Source organism: Calypte anna, chromosome 2, assembly GCF_003957555.1.
Source record: "Calypte anna isolate BGI_N300 chromosome 2, bCalAnn1_v1.p, whole genome shotgun sequence".
NCBI lineage: Eukaryota > Metazoa > Chordata > Aves > Apodiformes > Trochilidae > Calypte > Calypte anna.
The window spans coordinates 132,759,801-132,779,325 of NC_044245.1; the positions used below are offsets into that span (position 1 = coordinate 132,759,801).

Sequence of the window (19,525 nt, forward strand, 5' to 3'; positions counted from 1 at the left end):
TGTGCTTCTCTACTATGGTAGATTTATGAGCAGTAGATGCATGGAATTGTAGGTAGTTCTTTAAGCAAATTCAATGAGAAGCTGAGAAAATATTTATTTTAGTTTTGGAAAGTTAAACCTAAGTATTCCTACCTATGGCCAGGCTTTATTTCTCTGGCATAACTCTTCCAGGTACCTGGAACCCACAGTCAGGAAACAATGGGCCTGATTCTTATTTTTCTCAGTAGGCACTATGGTGAGTAGGTAACAGGATGTTAAACCCCTTGGGATAGACTCAGGACTTAAAATCTATAGGTCTATGAAGTTGCCTCCATTATATAGAAGCCTATATAAATCTCACATTCCTGACAAAATGCAAAATTGAGGCTGCAATGGACATTTCCCTGTGCCTGTGGAGTCCAGGCTTGGTCAGGAGAGGTCATGGTGGCAGGGGCCATGTGCCACAATCTCTGTGAGCACCTCCTGCTTTTCCAGGTGCCTGCAGAAATGAGAGCTGCAGTTCCATCTCATCACCTAGTGCTGGATTAGGGAAGTGGCTCTGCTTCTTTTCACACTGATATAAAAATTTGGCCATAATATATGTTGAGTCAGAATAGATTATACCCTAAACTGAGTGAAAATGATTTTCATGTGGTCTTCATTCCTTACTTGCACACAACCCCCCCACCCTAATGACTTTGCAAATGTTCTTCTGCTTTTTATTATTGTCATATCAGGTCTTTGCTTTCTGGATTTTTCTAGCACCTTTCTGTATTGCCAGAAGTCATGGTTTCTTAAAAAGCTTATTTAAGAAAGGTAATAGTTGCTTTAATTTAGGACTAATTCTTTTAAAGTTGTCTTTAGAAAATATTTCAAAGGTTTGAATTAAAAATAATGATGCTGGGGTTTTTTTGGTTTTTTTTTTTTTTGCACTAAGGATTTGGAAAATAGTCAACTGAGGTACGTGACTTGAAGTATATTTTGGCATTAAGCACTGCCAGTGAGGCTTTGCTAACCTGGAGGAGCTGGTGCTGTTCTGGGAAGCTGTGGGTTAAGTATGAGACTGTGAATATGGGAAGAGAGAAGATTAAAGAACAGTGGCAGGAAATAAAAGTTTTGTGAAAATGGCTGTGGAGAGATGGTGGGACAATTAATTATTACTAATCACAACTCAGCTTTGCTACAAATGTAGCTTGGTGAGGAGTATGGATGGGCCTGATCTTCCAAAGGAAGCCCAGGAGCTGTATGCCCGTGGACCACATGCCAGCCCCTATGTCTTTGTCCTGAACTCCTAGCACAATTTCTGTTAATTAGATAGACCACACAAGTACTAGGGGTCCTTGTTTAATGATTTATGGCAACAAAATCAGATTTATTTTATCAGCCATTAGGCTTCAGCCATTTAGTTGCAATTGCTGTGGGTGTCACCAGTCAGAACTGCTTCGTGTCCCAGTTATCTACCTTCAACTTCTGTGGCTGGTGGCTTCTGTTTTATCCTTGGTTTCCTGCTTTTGTATGCTGAGTATGCCTGTAGAAGATGAGTGTCACTGGCAGGTACGATAGGTTTTCAGTGCAGGTGGGTTTTGCACAGGAGCCCTCCTGCACTCTGGTTTATAAGTGGTTTCCAAGAGAGCTGCTGCACCAGCCCAGGAGTCTGCCCTGCACACTGCACTGCACAGGTGGAGTCTGAGCCACTGCCTGGTAAAGATGGGGGTGAAGAAATTTCCTCTGTTTATGAACAAACCAAACTCAAATCCCAAAGTTTGGAGGTTAATACTGGATTAAGCATACTGGGATGATGAAACTGATGGGATCCTCTTTCAATGCAAAAATTTGAAATTAAATATGGCTTAGTTTTGGTTCTAAGCACAAAGTAGCTCTGATTTTAGTCAGTGATTCTGTGTGTTCGGTGCTTTTGAACATTAGGACGTTCCTCTGAATAGGCATGTGATGGTTTCATTCTGAGTTGCTGTGCACAGTGCAATTCATAGTCTGAAATTGTAATTCCATTTTACTGCTCAGCATCTGATTGCATTGCCTTTCAAAGCAGAGAAATCTGCTGAAGAGAAACATTTGTGCTACTGAGAACAGAATAAGGAGACAACTTGTACTTTTTCAGTGGTCTGATTCTAAATATTCCTCCTTAAGGCAGTGGATACATATCAGTGTAAACAGTGCAAGATGAAATATTGTACTTCACTGTGTAACCCCTTTTTATCTACTGAAGTTGGAAAACACCTTCTGAACTGGTATAGCTGACAAAGCCTTGCATTGTGAATCATTGTGAATATGCATTTTTGTACACTTACTTTCTTAGTAGCTTGATGCTAAAACTGTTGCTAGGACAAAATTAATGAGTGCCCATGCAATGAAGATCACAGCACATCTCTTTCCCTCTTTATTTGCCTGTTTGTGCCTCTTAACTTTTGAAATGCTATCCAGTTCCCTGGCACATCAGTTTCTGCAGCTGAAACATCTGGGATTCAGCACAGTGGGTTTGCTGTATGTTTCAGAGAAAGGTGTTCCACCCACTTGGTGAGTTGGGAAGCAGGGAGGGATTGTGAAGAATTAGTGGCAAGCATGGAGAAATCAACCTTTTCTACATGAAAATGTAGCTTTTCAGCTGGGAGGATTCTGACCAGTGATCCAACAAGTTTCCTAATGGGAAGCTGAGTTTAAACACTGCCTTAAGTATTGGAGAGGGGTGATTGCAGTATCAGTTTGCTGATGTGTTTGCATTTGTCAGTAAATTTTACAGAGAATGGAAATTCTACTTCTTATTTCTAGACATTAATTTCTACCTGAGTGTATTCTTGTCATTATTAACATGTGCTTAAATGTCTGTATTATCTTCCTGTACCTTTTACTTTATTAGAAAACAAGAGAAATTGCAATGAGATTTTCTAGAGCTGACACCAAGCAATTCTGTGCTGGGTTTGCAGATTGTGCTGTACATACACCTTCACAGAAAACAACAAGCTGCAGGTATTATAGCATGAGTGGTCTGATCATTGTTTGTGGAGAGCTGTTTCTTTTTTGGATCCTTTTTTTTTTTTTTTTTTTTTTTTTTTGTGGTCTTCTATGTAATACAAAGAAGGATGTTAGCAACCCACTTACTTAAGGAAATGAGCCTTTCTAGTTATGAGCTTCTGTTTCATAAATTGCAAGACAGAAAAATTTGATCTGGCAGATTTTGAGATGGAAGTGAAGAGCAATGAACAAGGCCTGTATTTGTTATAAAGCTGTCCATGCATTCCCCTTGAAAGGACAAGAAGGAATAAACCAATAGAGAGGAACAAAACTGCATTAATAATATCTTGTAATAGCATAGATGTTAATGCCATAGGCTGTGTGTGTTTTGGTTTGTTTTGAAGGTGAACAGTGGTTTAATAAAGAAAATTGTGAAATCTAAGGTCATTGGCAATAGTAGTTCCTGAATTTACATTCCAACTTTTAAAAGTCTTTTGAAATACAGTATCTGTATCTGTCCCTTAGATGCCATTTCTGGAACGAAAATTTAAACTAGGAGTCAGCCTGTTCCCAACGAAAACCTTTACTTCCAGGTGCATGTAAGAGGCCAAAAACTATTAAAATCATCACGGAATTTTACTGTTACAGCCTTTGTAACATTAATTTTATTACAACACCTGGGAATTAAATAGAAAAAAAATTTCTTTCTATCTTTTTGTTGTAGTTTTGAAGCTTTGTTTTAAAAGACAATTGTCAAAAGCATGGATCATTCTTACATAACAAGTTTAGGTGTTGTCAGTGATGCATAATTTTATGGGGGTATATAACCAAATTAGTTCATACTTCGATATTGCCTCTTGCTGCAAATGACAGCTAAATGGGAATAAATTGCCTGTTTCCAAATGTGACTTTTAGCCACCTGCTTTCTTAACTTCAGAGCCGCTCACTAGCAACAGCCTTGGTATTTCTTTGCCTCCCTGTACTATTTATAGCTAATGTCAATACAAGAAGCTGTTTATTTCTCAAACTGGTTTTCTTCTGAGAAATGAGGGATGGATGCCTCTTTTCAGAACTGACTTTGAGTGTTTCTAACCTACCTGTGATCAGAAAAAGAGATATATTGCAGTTCCCCAATGTCCAAGAGGATTAAAATGTTGTTGTTCAGTGAAACTACAAAGTGTGATTCATGGGGTCTGTAAGGCAGTGATGTCTTTTGCAAAGTCTCTTTGAAGCTGCTGTTTCACAAGCCTGGTAGCCTTGATAAGTTTTGTGGTTCTCTATCTTCTCACATCTCATGTGTCAAGTCTCTAAGAGCTACCTAACATACTCCACAACTACTGGGGAAAATGAAGAGCATGAAAAATAAAATGTGACTTGCAGAAAAGCTGGAGAATTCGTATTTATGTGATTGCCCTGAATGAGTCACTGAAGTAGAAGTGAGATGGCTTGTGATGCAGGAAGACAGCTGCCTCCAAGAGTTGTTCCAGCCTGTCCTGTGTGGCCTGTTTGGTAGGAGGGACAGAAGATGGGATGGGAGGTCGGGAAAAGCAGTTACTTAAGACGTTCCTCCACCACAGAGTATCTAAGGGGTAAAACAAAACAAAATCCTCAGTAGTTCTTTGATGAGCTTAATGGCTTTCATGAAGGGAGCTGGCTGTGGCATGGTCTCTTTGACAGTCTTGGTTCACAGGACAGAGGGACTTATACCTGGAGGGGGAATGTTCAGCCTTGTTTCTTATTAATTTCAGAGTTGAATTGGTACCAAAACCTAAAATAAACATTTTATAGCAAGCAGGCATTTTAGGTCATAGCACAAGTGAAACACTCTTCTGATTTTGTGGTTGTGGAGACAGAAATAATTCTGGAGTGACAAAAGGTAAACTCTCATTACAGGAGTCAGGCACTGACCTGAGAGATGGCTGATAGCAGTGTCACACAAGTGGATGCTGAAAAAAATCACTTAAAAAATAGATTGCTTTTGCTGAGCATTCCTGGTGCCAGAGTGATTACACAGAGAAATGATTTTTTGAAAGCTGCTGTCACTTCTTAATGCAGGCCTTGTTTTGCTGAGTATGTAACAGCTTTTCATTTTGGTAAATATCTCTACAGTTTCTGTATGGAGTAGGCTTTTAGCTTTAAGACTGATGACAGCATCCTGACTGACAAAGGTGCTTATAAATTAATGCTGTGCTTTTAAAGCTCTTCTTTTCTCATAAGCAGGCTAATAGGTTAAAAAATTCCAATTGGCAACTAAAGACACATGCACATTATTACATTAACAATGAGCATACCTTTGATTTAACACCATTTATTGGGGAGGAAAAAAACAACAAAAAAGCTCCAAATTGGGAATGATCATGGAAGATGGTATATGCAGCCAGGTGCCTGTATCGACCTCTGGGGTTCTGGAGAACCCAGGGTTATGCCTGTGGTGAGGAACTTGTGAGACTGATATTTCAGTGAGCATTGGTCCAACACCAAGAACAGCATCTTCCAGGCTTAATATTAATGAGTATTTTTATTTGACTCCACCTTTAGGAAGTCTCAGGAGACAAAATCAGAGGAATGAGAAGACCTTGCCTTATTAATTATGTCGCTTGTATTTTGTTTCTCTACAATGATTGTTCACTTTTATGGTTTCCCTGTATAATTGTAAGTCTTTCACATTGCTTCAGCAGAACAGAGCAGATGCAGGTGGGAGTACTTTAACATGGACTATGGAAATGCAGCCACAAAAACCCTCCTAGAGTAAAAAGAGGAGCCCTAAATTCAAGAGGGACTTAATGGGAAACAGTCTACTCCATTTCATTGCTTCCCAAGAGAAGGAATAAAAAGGCAGAAGGGGAAAGGAAGAGGAGAAGCTAGGAACTGAGGATGCAGAATGCATGATACTCCCAGAATGGACCTTTGGAGTTGGAGAGGAGTCTGCTAGAGCAAGAAGAAGACAGTTGAAATTACAAGGTAGGGACATCCCAGCTCTATAGGACACATCTTTCATGACAGAGCCCTGCCCTCCTGAGCGAAGGCCTTTGTCGGGGTATGATAATTTTAAACTTTTGTTAGGCTAAAGGCCTAAGAAACAGAAAAGAAGTGACTTCTTATTGGAGTGTTGTGTGCAGGCAGTTTAAATGGATTTTTTAGCCATTTTTTGTGTTCCTGATTGAAATGCACAGGCATTTGCAGTAGTTCTCTTGACATTTCTGCTCATGGAAGCTTTCCAAAATCTGATCGCTCATATTATTTCTCCATTTGTCTTCTTCTCCTTAAAAAAAAAAAAAAATCTCTGTCGCAGAGAAGAGTCCATTTCAAAATAGCATGGAAGTGGCCTAGCTAAGTTCCATGAATTTTCTTGTCTGAGTTTTTCTTATGTGCTCCTTTAGTACTGCAGTCATGGAGGAAGTGGAGCAGTATGAACAGAGAAATATTTGAGAGAAACAAGGAGATTAAGATGGAGGGGCTCTTTGGAGTACTGCTGTCTTCTTGAGAGGAGGAGGAGGATTCAGAAGGCAGCTGAGCATGGGAACCTGTGGTGGTTTTACTGTGTCAGGCAGATGAAAGACAACACTTGCTGTCTGATGAGCTTAGTTTCAAATCATGAATCATGGGTCAGATGTACAGATGTGAAGATAAGGAAATGAAAAGAGCTGTAGTGAGTTAATTCTGTCTTTGGGAACATTGTAGGCATTTAGTGATAGGAAGAATTGATAATCAGCAGGACTGTTGGTTTTGGGGATTTTGCAGTGCTCTGGCAGAGCTCGAAGCAGTGCATTGAATTTTTAGCTTTGTCACCCGTAGTGAGACACAGTTTTATCAATTACTCATCTCTGAGCTGTGAGGAGTTACTAAATAATCTTTTCCTCTATGTGAGCGGTGAAGTAAAGTGATCATAAATAAAGAATATAATCTGTGAGAAGGTAGTAATATGGATAAAATCTCTCTCATTAGTCTCCTGTGAGAAACTTTAAGTTGTAAATGGGGGAATGAGTCTCAAAGGACAGTCGGTCCAGCTCTACTAATTGATGAGTGAACAAAATGAGAACAAAGTCAAGTCTTAGGAATAACATAGTTGTCTACAAATCTATGATCAGTAATAAGTTTAAAATCTTGACACTTGGCTGATGAACTCCTCCACAGTAAAACTGTGAACTTCATCTTAAAGCTTTGAAAATCCCATCTCTGAAAACCTTGGAAACATTATTTGTGGAAGCAGCAGCCCCTCAGGCTTAGGAGGGCTCAAAGAGTCATCATAGAATGGTTTGGTTTGGAAGGGACCTTAAAGATCATTTAGTTCCAAGCCCCCTGTGTGGTCAGGGACACCCTCCGCAGATGTAGAAAATCATCATTGCAGTGAAGGAAACCCAAATAAATAGTGGTTTACTGCATTAGAATTTTCTCTTACAGCACTGCTTCTGTTTCCCAGTCATTAAAATGCTGCTACTGCTGTTTGAGTGGTGGAAAATCCTGAAATGAATGAGCAAACTTCAGTGAACATTTCTTTATTTTTATGGTTCTAAAATATATTAGATATAATGTCAGCAGTAAAATATACTCTTGTGAAAAAAAGTTCAGCAGATTCTAGGTTCAGCTGTCAGCTGACCTGTTCAATACAGTTATTTGGTAAATAAAACTTCTCCTTGTTCCTTGTAGGACAACTGGAGCAAGTATGTGTTTCCCTAGCTTGCTGTGCTTGAGAGTCTCAGCCTTTTTTTTGTAACAAACCCACTGACCAAAATACTTGTATTTTTCTGGTGCTAATTACCATGGAAGAGTTTTAAATACTGGCATTATCCTGAATGCAGTTTTCCTTCTCTGGGTATGGAAGTGGAGCCTTTTGTCTCCATGCAGCTGTGCAGCTCTCACCTTTGCTCACAGGACTTCATTCATGTGGAGTTCTGTCCCTAAGGATGTGAAAACCTTGGTTTATGGGGATCTTTAGCAGCTGCTTAATGGATGGGCAGCAGCACCTCACAAAAACACAGTGCCTGGTGCTTTCTTCTGAAAGCTGCCGGGAGAGATGAAGTTTCCTCATTTATAGAGGAGTTTGGTCATTCACTGGAGCCAGAGATCAGGTTTTTATGACCTTTATGGCCTTCAACATTGGCCATGTTACATAGAGACAGACCCTTCTGCTCCCCAAAACTAGGCAGACAGATTTTTTATACCCAAGTTCAGATGAGTTTTCTTGAAAGGCTTTGTAATATAGATGCCTGTTCTGAACATTTTCAGCTCTGTAACCTGGAGCTTTACAAGCTCCCTCCTGATTTTAGATATTTCTCAGTTTAGTACTTCCCTGCCCTGTTGAAATTATTTGTGTTGAAATTATTTCCTATAAGGAAGGATGGAGAGAGCTGGGGTTGTTCAGCCTGGAAAAGAGAAGTCGCTGGGGTGACCTTATTGGAGCCCTTCAACATATAATGGGTGCTTATGAGAAAGGTGGAAAGAATTTTTTCATTTTTTCATCCATTGTATCCATTTTAGAGAAAATGTTTTCTTTTGATTTCCTTCTCTAAAAGTTCACTCCATTTGTAAATGAATCAAATAAGAATTATCAGATCTTTTTTTCCAGGTAGCCTATGTTTGAATGGTTAAAAGGTGACATTGGTTAATGCAAGGATTAAAAAAATGATCTATTCTCATGGATTGTAAAGATTATTTTTTGGCTTCTGAGCCAGTATCATTGTCTCTCTTGATTTTGCTTGCTGAGACAACTGGAAAATAAAATAGATCTGTTGACTTGGCCTGACCTTCCTCTGATCAAAGATAGCTTTAGATTTTTTTTGATGGGACTGCTTTCCCCTTGAAAAGTGCACACTAATGTAAGGATGTGTTATATATCCAGGTTAAAAAAGCATGTACTTTCTTACCAAAGTATACAAGAATTGTTGGGCTTTTCTTTGTAGTAATTCACTATTCAATTCACTATTCAATTCACTATTGTAATTCACTATTATTTTACCTGTTTACTCTTCAGCATTAGTAGAATCAAAAATATTTTTCTTTTTACTTTATCATAAGAGCATCCTGAAATGATCTGATTATTCTGTTCTTTCTCTGCTCAGCCTGTCCTTCTCCTTCACTCCCACACTCTCTTTTGCTTTAAGTCTTTATTGCTCATTCTTACTTAAAAATATACATACAGATAGGGATATATTACGGGATGGAGATTTTGGTTCCTGAAGAGGGCTTTTGTTTCGTTTCATATCTTGTAATTGATTTTCACACAGTGGGATTTAAAATGACACTTGCCCTATCAGCTTTTTACTAAGTTACATAACTTTTTGATTTCTCACTGCTCTATAAAGATGAAATGCAGTATCCACAGCACAGATGAAGAGGTCAGTTCTCATACATAAAGCACTGTGTCCTTTCTCCACTTGGATGTTACATGTTCTGTTTTTTGTAGGAGAAGATGACTTGTTTTTACCATATTACATTAAGACCTTTATGTTCTCAGAATATGTGTACCCTTATGAATTACTGAATTCCAAGCCATTTTTTTCCTGCAGTATATACTGCAAAATAAATGGGATGGAAGGCCTATCTGTCTGATTCTAGGTATCTCCAAATAAGTCTTTGTATTGCTCTAAAACATATCTATAAAAGTAAACCCCTAGCATTAATCTTACAGCCAAACTAAATCAGTTCAATCTGTATTTCATTTACCAAAACCATGCATTTTTCTAGGGAAAAATGTTATTGTAAATAAAATTTAGAAAAAGGAAAAAAAATGTTGCAGTCCAAAGCATCACTTCTTCAAGGTTTTGACTTTGATGGAAATTTTGGTTTTTTGGAACTAAACCATTCTGAAAGTGGAAACCTTAACTGTATGAAACACTGCAGCTTTCTAAGTGCTGTGTCAGTGAGCTAGGCATGGGTATTTATCCAGCCAGAATTCCAAAGAGGACCCTGCCTGGCAGGCAGAGCTGGAGCAGAGCTATTTGCATGGCACAGGAGGTGCCTGCTGGCCCTTTCCCAGTGCCTGTGTCCAGTTTGCATGGGCAGGAGAAAGAGGAACTCTGCTGCCTTTTTCCTCTTCTGTTCTTTTGGGTAAGCTGTAAAGACTTTCATGGGTTCCAATAGGTGTTTTTTACAGTCTCCTAGTGTGGTAATGTTACCGTTTTAAGTTAGCTCCCGAAAGACAGACAGAAAGGCTATGTGTTTAGGAAGGAGACATTGTTATTTATTGCAGGTTTGTACAAAGCTGGGTGCTTGATACCTTCCCACAGATCAAGCACCCCAGAATTACCATGACATATCTCTGTAAAAAACTATAAAATTGGTAATCTTCCAAATTAATTTTCATTACAATGGTTTCTTAGTGATTTACATATAGTTATAATGTGGTTACATCCCTATTTCTACTATTGTGCATGCTCAGGGGGAGGGTCTTCACCTGGACAGAGGTCTTTCTGACCTGGGTATTGGATTTTTAGTATTATAATGACATAATGAACTAAGCTCACTTAAAGGACCCAGTATCACAAATTCTACAGCTCCAACTATCCAAGACTGGTTCAGCAGTCAATCTTCTTGATTTGGGTTCTTGCATTCCTTAAGTCCAAGTATCTGTATAGACCTTGAGTCTTCCCTACCCAGTTGGTGATTTACATGAGACACCCTTAAAGCCTCTTGATTAATTGTCTTCTTCAAGGCCTAGTTATTTCAGGATGCCCTTGCTCAGTGATAAGTGTTGCTAATTGCTTGGCTTTCTAACTGCCATTTTATCTTGTAGGTTTTGCACAAAACAACCATATCCTTGTAGATTTCTGAGTTATTTTTCAGCAGTAAGAACTTATGCCCAAATTTACTGAGCACAGATAAATGCAGTTATTGAAGAGCATGGAGAGAATGCTGTACAGTCCCTTAATTTTTTTTCTGTTTATTTCTGTCCCTAAATTCTTCCTTTGCCTCACAATTTTAACATGTGAATGAGAGGTTTTACCTTTCCATTCAAAAGAACAATTAGCAAGGCATGGTATTTTGTTTTCCTAATAGTTACTTTTCATAGAAGATTAGCCAAGGAAAGAAACCACACTTTGTGAGATTATTTAAATAAATCTTGAAATCCTGCCAATACTTCCTGAAAAGAACATGTGATTTACTGGTTCCTATTTTGCATTTAGATGAAAAGCTTCTGATTTATATGGTAGGACTTCTAAAATCTTGACAGTTTTGTTACATGCATCTAAATGCAGTTTCCATGGTTTAGCTTGTATACTGTTTTCTTACAAATTCTGATCAGGTGGCTGCTTAACAGTTATGCCTTGGAGCTGAGCTGTAGTTAGGAAGCTAAATACATAAATGTTTCCAGACTCACTTGCCTCATTTAGCATACTGTAGCCTCATTTGTCTTCTGGGCCCTGGTTTGATCACTTCCAACTGTGTTTAAATCTCTCTTTGGCTTCTCTTTTTCATATTGTCAGATACCAGCTCCTCCTCTCCTAATCCTTCTCTGTTCAGCCACCTGTCAATGCTTATGTCTGATCATGGGGTTCTTAACCTGGCAATGCCAGATCAGCCTTGAGGAGCAATTTATTCTGGAATAAGGGTAGGAAAAAAGCCTCTCTGTGCTTTGGAAAGCCATGGTATAGTGCTTTTTGATTGGATTCTTCTTTAAATAATGTCATTTACTATGATGTCTATAGATTGCTAGTGCGTTGTAGATGATGTAGCTGGAATGCTTACAGCAGTACTGCTCACTGGCCTTATTGATTTTAAAAAAACAAAACAAAAACCCTGTAGGGCAGCTCTGTTCTACAATCTCTTGTTTCTGTGTTTGTCTGACTCCATTTTGTGTCATAGTGAGAAAAAAAAAATTAGGCGAAGATTGTTGCTTGTCACAGACATAAATCTAAATGGTGGCTCAAGGGAAAGGTCATCCTTTTCCACTGGTGAGGACATGTCTGTAGTTCAGCATGGAAATGAATGATGGTTATTAGGTTGTCTTCTTGAATCTCAGTATGTGCTGTCTCTAAGTCCCACCAGCAGAGGGAAAGAGAAGCAAACAGTGGTGGGGCTCTTCACAGTGTATTGGGGTGGGAGCTGCAGCCCAAGCTGCAGGGCCTGGCAGCAATTGCTGCCACCACAGAGGCGTAGGCAGCTGCCCGGGACTGCTGCCAGTCTTCCCCTGCCTTCCTGTTTTTCCTTTCTCTCCCCCAGTGTCTCCCACCACCACCACCTATCTGCAACTGAAAGGTTAAGAAGATACCTGATCTGTGGATAAAACATAATGATCTCTTTCATACTTTTGCAATGTCACTGCAGTGATTGTGGGGACTGACCTTGGTATCTTCTGTTACCTTCTTAATGGGCCTCTCCTGCTTGATCCAGCAAGTTTGTAGTGGTAGCTGTCCCTAAAAGTCAAGCAGCTCACCTGTAGATCTCTGAGAAGGGAAGTATAAAACACCTGTGCTCACTGCAATGTGCAGAGCTGAGGGCTGTGGTCTCAAAGATCCTCCTCTTGCCCCTGACTGAAGTCACCAGACTCACCCCAGAGAATTCGTTCAAGCACAGGAGCACAGATGCAGGATGCATCCTGAAAGTAAGTAAGGAAGAAGCTGAGAAGGGATCTTTTTGGTTCAGTGTTGGGCAGGAATGTTTTACTTAATAGAAACTTATGGTGAGGATCTGAATAAGCTTGTGCCATCCTGGGCATTTACCTGTCCCTCAGGTATCATCTGCTTTGTGTTTAGTAATGCAGTTTCTTACAAGGCTTCTAGATGCTCTGCAACATAAATAAAGACTTTGAATGTTTAAGTGTTTTAATGGTATAGCAGCTTGGTAGGTAACTTGGTAGGAATCTCAGTGTCTGCATATGCCTACACTATGGTTCTGCCATACTAGGATGCTGAAAAGAATCTAGGTAAGTTAATTCCTGCAAATCTGATCTTTCTTTTTCCTATTGACATTCCAGTTGAGAGCTAGAGATTTACACTGCACATGTGGGAAAAAAAAAACTCAAAACAAAGTTGGATGTTATCTGCTGATAATTATTGCTGTTCATTAGTGTTCACCTCCTTCCATGGAGATGGCTGAGCTAGGTTGCTGGTTGTCACAGTGTCAGGCAGGGACCTCAGGATGCTGCTGAATCAGGACCCCTGTTCATAGGCTGAGAGAGTCAGAAATATACAGTAAATCTATCAAAGACTGAGCAGTAACACACTTCATTCAGCTCTCTATTTTTATTTTAATTAACTGGCAACACTTGTCAGAAGAAAGTTCAGCTTCCGAGAAAATACTGACAAACTTGATAACTGCAGTACTTCATGTCAAGGTTTGTTCATCAAACACACAACTTAAAAATTAAGCCTTCAGCCTGCAACTAAGAAAACAAACTTTGCTATATTTTTAAAAACTTTTCTTATATTTGTTATCATTGCTATAGATAGAGAATTAGAGCGTCCCTTCCTTTCTTAAGCAATTTCCCTTCCCAATGTTTTAAGTTTTGTTATATGCTATAGAAACAGGGTATATATTTTTATGGCAGGAAAAACTGAAAAATACTATTCACTTAAATCTTAAAAAGCATGTAGCTCTACTTAAACATACTCATTTTAAGAGTGCTACATCTTTATATAAATCTGAGCTGTGTGAGAACTGGGCTACATGTTAGTTTTTTCTGTCTCTGTTCTAAGTGAACAGTGGAGGGAACACCCTCACTGTCTGCTTGAAGCTCAGGCTGGAGGGATGCTTGTGCCACCCCCAGTCCTGGCACTGTGCATAGTCATGGCCTTCAGGGCACTTGTTGCCTTGTCCAGCAGGAGATCTCATGGTGGTGACATTTGGTGTACTCTAGAAGTGCCTTATGTTCAAGAAGTGGAAGAAATCAAAATTAATGGGGATGTTTCTGTTAAAGACAGATATTTTAAAATACTGGAAATACAGTATGTCTGGTGGCTTCCAGCAGCCAGTGAAATGCTTTGATCATTGGGTCATCAAAGCACAGTGGCTTGATAACAGGAATGGAAAACAGGATTACAGGGGAGGATCTGAGAGGACCCTGGACTAAGCAATCTTAAGAGTCAAGGGAGAATTTAATTTGTAAGGAAACTTGAAAAGAGAAATTCACTTCCATAATTCCTAATTTAAAATGAAAGCTAAGGCAAGAGGAAAACTTCACTGGTTAGAATGAACAGAAACTTAACAGCCCTGGTGAAGTTCATAGGCATTGTCCCTTGCGAGCCAATATCCAAATAAAAAATATATGCTTAGTGTAGGATAGATACCAGCAGTGCCTCCTGCTTACAACTTCGCAGACCTGCAATTTACTGAGAGTTGGAATTTTCACTGTGATCATGTCACAGTTATTTTCTGTCCCCACAGTTTGGAAATGTTGAGATAACAGTTGAAATCTCAAGCATTCTCATAATACAAAAGACTCTTATGTGTGTGAAAATTTTTCTTTTTCCTTTTTTTTTCTTTACGATAGTTTGCTGCCCCCAGAATACATTTGCTTGGGTTCAGATTGAACATAATCTCTGTGGCTGCCTGAGCCATTTCATTCATTCTTGGGGATGCTCATACCCTGGTCCTCACTCCAGCACCTCCCTCGTCTCCCACAGCTCCTGCTGCTCTGTCCAACAAAGCTTCCCCTGGTGCATGTTCCCTTCTGCCATAAAAGTGATGTATCATCAGGGCTCGTGGGCTGTGCTTGGAGGGTGAAGACATAAAGAAATGTCTTTACAACCTTTATGCTCTTATGGGCACAAAATAAAAAGTTGTTAAAAATGTTTCTCCTACTACTGCAGAACTGAGAAACAAAATCATTGTGTGGGTTTTCCGTTTGTTTTTAAATAAGTAACCTCTATTTCACAACCTGTCTGTTCAGAGGTATGTTTCCACTTTATATATAGACTCTCTTCGTACAATCTGCTATTAATCAGTTTACTGAGTGGCGTTACCTACTATTTAGGGATGACATGAAAACCACACATGCTTGATATAGCATTTTCTCAGTAGGTGCAATTAACAGATTTCCCATTTTGTAATTGCTTCTGATGGGATCTTAGCAAGGATCCAGATCCGCTGGGTGGCTGCAGTGTTGTAGTGAACAGAGTGTAGGTTGGCAGATCCCAGTCAGCCCTCTGGGCTCTGGAGGAAATGCCAGCAACTGCTTTGCCATGTTAGTGACCCCAGGTGAAAAGAAAAAGTTGATCAGTGTTAGTTGGAGCTGAATACTTAGAGATGTAGGATCTCCTGCCAGAAAGGCAGGAAGATATTTTGCCTTTTTAAGTACAAAATATTCCTGGATCTTTGAAGATATTTCTCTCCCATCTGGTATAAGCCTGGCTAACTTGCTTGATGAATCAGAAATGCAAAAAAGAACAAGACAAGCACTTTTCCAGCACTGTATGACTAGTGCCCAGTGAAACTCCCTGAAGAAAAAGTAACTTGAATGAGCATGTTTTCAGTGGAAGATATGGTGTACACATCAAATAACAGTTAAAAGAGCCAACCAATATAAAGCACATTTTATACAACCTATACGTTTTTGGCTCATTTCACAAAAATACTAAGATCATACTTACTATTCAAATACATGAGTTGAAGGGCAAAAACTCAATTCCACTTTGGCTATGGTGATGAGAGCTTTCTCATTTTGCCGAGTTTCTAACTTATCGTTGACAAGTCAGGTGCTTCCACGGAGATTTATCTGATATTAATATATCCTGCTCAGCAATCTGAGAACCAATTTATGCTCTAAGCAAGTAGAAATGCTAGATGTTTTAGTCTCCTCAAGGAGCAGCTTCTGCCTCTCCACTGTAATGAGAGTTTGCCCTTTGTGAGTTGGTGGCAAATGCTTCATTTTATGATGGTTGCTTTTTTCCTGTGAGGACTTACAGAAGAATATATCATGCACACATTGCAAATCCATGTAATCTTTATTTCAAGGCTAACCTATATTGCAGAAGTATGAAGACCCAAAATGTATACAAACTGGATAACTTAGTTGCCTCAGATAGGCACTGTTTGGCTTACAGTTTAAGTTGCTGTCCTTTGTCCACCTTGTCATTGACCTGTATTCAATGAAGACAATTGGGTGCTTCTGAAAACTTCTAGGTATTTGATATTTTTTCAGCCCTAACATCTGTACAGTGTGCTGTGCTTGATTCTTAGAAAAGTGAAGCAGCAAATAATGGCTTTCACAGTGCAGACCCATAGACCCCACGCCTGGTGGGAAGCAAAGAGCTTTGCCCAAAGGGCACATTGCACCTCAGTGTGAGGATGAGTCTGGTGGCTCTAGAAAGAGGAGGGGAGGCTCCTTTGGGTAAGGAGCATGAGGAGAGGTTGGATAATTGCCTGTGAGGTTTGTGTCTTCTGCTGCCTGTGGTCTGACAGGTCCCAGATTGTGGCCTTTGCACTCCGCAGTGTGTCCCAATGCTCAGGTGCAAGATGGAGCTTGTAACACACTGTGTAACACAGTGGAATGTCATGGCATGAGCTGGTGGGCTGCCAGCTGCAGGAGGGGGACCAGTGTGGAAGGTCCCCTCTTGCCTGGAGGCACTCCAGCTAATGGGCTATTGCTCTTGGATGGGCTGAGATTCTCCTGGCTGGAGCTCACTCACTGTTTATTAACTTTCACACTTTTACAAGATACCTTTACAGACCTCTGAACTGTTAATGATGAGATCAGAATGTCTTGTCCCAGGTATTTCTTTTGAAATCAAAATAATAATGAAGTGTATATTAGTTTTATATTTTGAAAGAAGCCTTTAAGTTGTTTCACTGTGTACCTTTCAAGTTGTATGAAATGCTGGGCAAGGCAGAAGAATGTGCAGATTTGCATTTCCATATCTTACGACAGGCGTATTTACAGCGCTTTCTTCAAACCTGAGCTGCTACTGCCTGCTGTGCTCATGCTTATTTGTTGAGGTGGTAGAACTACAAGGCACATATCTCTGGTATTTTGTAACTTCCAATGTCCTCTAATGTCTCTTTGAGAAGCTAAAGGGTCTTTTTGCTTCCAAATTTGACTACATAAATGTATGTGTGTTATGATTGCATATACTGTAGCAATCTCAGGAACATTAAGTGCCCAGGGTTATTGGAGCTGACTTGTAAAAACTCAGAATACATTCAAGCCTAGGGCTGGAGTCAGCAGTGTAAATGCAATTGCCTAAATTAAAGGCTTTGGATAAAACAGCTTTGTTGATGTATAAATTACTTGCAGTTAGGACAGAAATTAATCACTATTATGACAATGTTAATTATAAAGAAAAATGCTACGAGTTTATATGGCTTCACTGTAGGTAGGGTATTCTGTATATCTCAGGGTATGCTATGCAGCTCTCAGACCACTGGCTACTCCTGCCTCTGAAAGCCCTGCACTCAGTGGTTGGGAGGCAGAAAATGGTAGTACAGGATGTGGTCCTGCATAATATGAATGTTTGAAAAGCTACATAGCCTATAATAAAGACATTTCAGAAATAGCTCCTTCCAATCAGGTGAAGTAAAGACTTTCTTTAGTAATGAAACCTTAAAATAGTTTGGATGATTTAAATCCATCCTTGTAAATAAAGTTGCATTAGATATAATGCTACAGCATTAATGAAACAAATAAGAATGAAATAGAAATTATCATCACTTTAAAACCATTATGCAAAATCTTTCTGTACTGAATGTGACAGCTGGAAATTTCAAGACCCATGCAAATTGTACTAAAGTAGATTTGCATAAAGCATTGGAAGAGCTTTTGTGAAAATGGAGCTAGTGGGTGTTATTTAAATAACAGTATAGCAGCTATTAACAAAATAGCAAGATTCAAAATAGTAATTTACTTTACATATTTCTTCTAAAACATGTCCAAAATCAAGACAACTGTCAGCAAATAGTGCAGCATTGCAACCCACCCTCTCAAAATCCTGAAAGATCAAGAAATTCTCATCCCTGACAAAGCACACACCCTCGTTGCAGAACATATTGCTTCCCTTATGTAAACCCTGTAAAATACTATACAGCCATGGTGAAGCCATATGATCTTGAGCTCTTTAAGTTTTACAAAAGCTTCTGCAGGAAAAAAAAAAGAATGAATTCTATATGCTGTGACTATTCAAAGTTAAATTATTCAGCTGCTATCTTCCTCTCCATCATCATCATCACCAATCACCTCCCTCCCCATTTCTGCCATGTGAACAAACATCTCCAGGCTGCACAGAGAACTTTGACTCCTTTTCCCGTGGACTCACTGACGCTTCTCTCCCAGGCAGTGAGAATGCTTTGTCACACTTGAGCCAAAAGTGGATTCTGGATTCTCCCTCTTGGAGCTAATGGATGTAACCTGGCAGCAACCAATCTATATGTCTTCTGTAAATGGTCCTCCAAGGGTTTACCTGTAGCAGTGCTGTCATGCTCCCAGGAATAATTACAAGGTTTGTGTTCATTTTCAAAAGTCTCTATTCTGTGACGTGCCCTTGAAAAACATGAGGCGCCACTGTTGTATACAGATCCTGTTAAAAAGGTGTGGGTTGCCTGTACCACACATCACAAAGCCACCTTTTCAGTAATTTAGATACTCTTAATCTTTTCTTATGGAGTCTGGTGGAAACTTCTGGTTTGGAATAGTCTTTTCCTTCAGAATTAAGGATGTTGTTAGTTTCCCTGCATGTGCTGGGCCCACTTCCATAAGGGTGACTGGGAAGTTAAGAGGGTGGTTTTGGTTTGCTTTCTGGTAATGTGACAATTGACAACTATTGTGTCTTTAGTTTGCATGGTAATTTGTGGTAGCATGTTTCAAGGAACAAAAAAGGAGTATTTTGTGTGGTTGTTCTACATGCTGAAAAACATATACTGGTGGTAGAGAGAACAGAATGCTTTTGAAATGCCACTATTTTTTTTTTTTTTTTTTTTTTTGCATGTAGCTCTTGTGCCTGCGCCGTTTTCTTTCCTGAAGCTGGGCAGAATGTTGTTTTACTGATAGATACCTGCCACTTTGGATTGCTTCTTGGCTGTGTAGGTGTGAATTAATTCCTAATCCTTTCATAATGCCATCCATGTGAAGGTCATCTTGTTCTTGTTTTCTGCCATTGAATGATCTCATAAGCTGCTTGCGTTATCAGAAAACCCGTGCTGCATGGTCAACATGTAAATTAACAGTCTGAAGGGCTTTTCTGTAGGGTTTTTTGTTTGCTTGCTTATTGACTGGCATTGATTTTAGTAGTGTTCTATTTTGTGGTGGCTGGTTTTGTTTCCCTCTTCAGATTTGAATTGCAAGTGTGTTGCACTTGATGTATGTAGTACTTACATAGTAGTGGATACTCAAGGATAATATGAGAAAGAAAGGGAGCATGCATTGAGTGTCTCTTTCCTTGTGAAACCCCTCCACCTTCCAGCAATCCTTGACTCAAGGAATTTGTTTGCTGAAGTACCCGCATGCTTCACAGCCCCTAATGGATGTTTTCTGCCTGACTCTTGTCATTCATTTTTGTACTGAGCAATACTCCTAGCCTGCACAATTATTTCCATCATGCAATTATATACCATTCAGAGAAGTACTTCTTTGTGTGTATCTCAAACTTGCTGCTTGCCTTCATTTGGTGCTGTTTATATCTCCCATGGTGAAAACCCATTTGCGTTCCCC

The 19,525-nt window shown here is 39.5% G+C and overlaps 1 protein-coding gene across 4 annotated transcripts in view; it reads left to right on the forward strand.

The window, feature by feature from the left end:
• OXR1 (oxidation resistance 1) overlaps positions 1 to 19,525 on the forward strand; it is a 251,858-nt gene that overhangs the window by 104,517 nt on the left and 127,816 nt on the right. For 2 of the 4 annotated variants that reach the window (XM_030445951.1, XM_030445953.1), the window contains exon 1: positions 18,152 to 18,317. The exons of 1 other annotated variant lie outside the window; for it this stretch is intronic. In XM_030445951.1, the coding sequence (XP_030301811.1) occupies positions 18,259 to 18,317 (59 nt within the window). In that variant the 5' untranslated portion in view covers positions 18,152 to 18,258. Of the gene's footprint in view, positions 1 to 18,094; positions 18,318 to 19,525 lie in introns of those variants that run through there. One more of the 4 variants, XM_030445950.1, reaches the window with a different exon arrangement.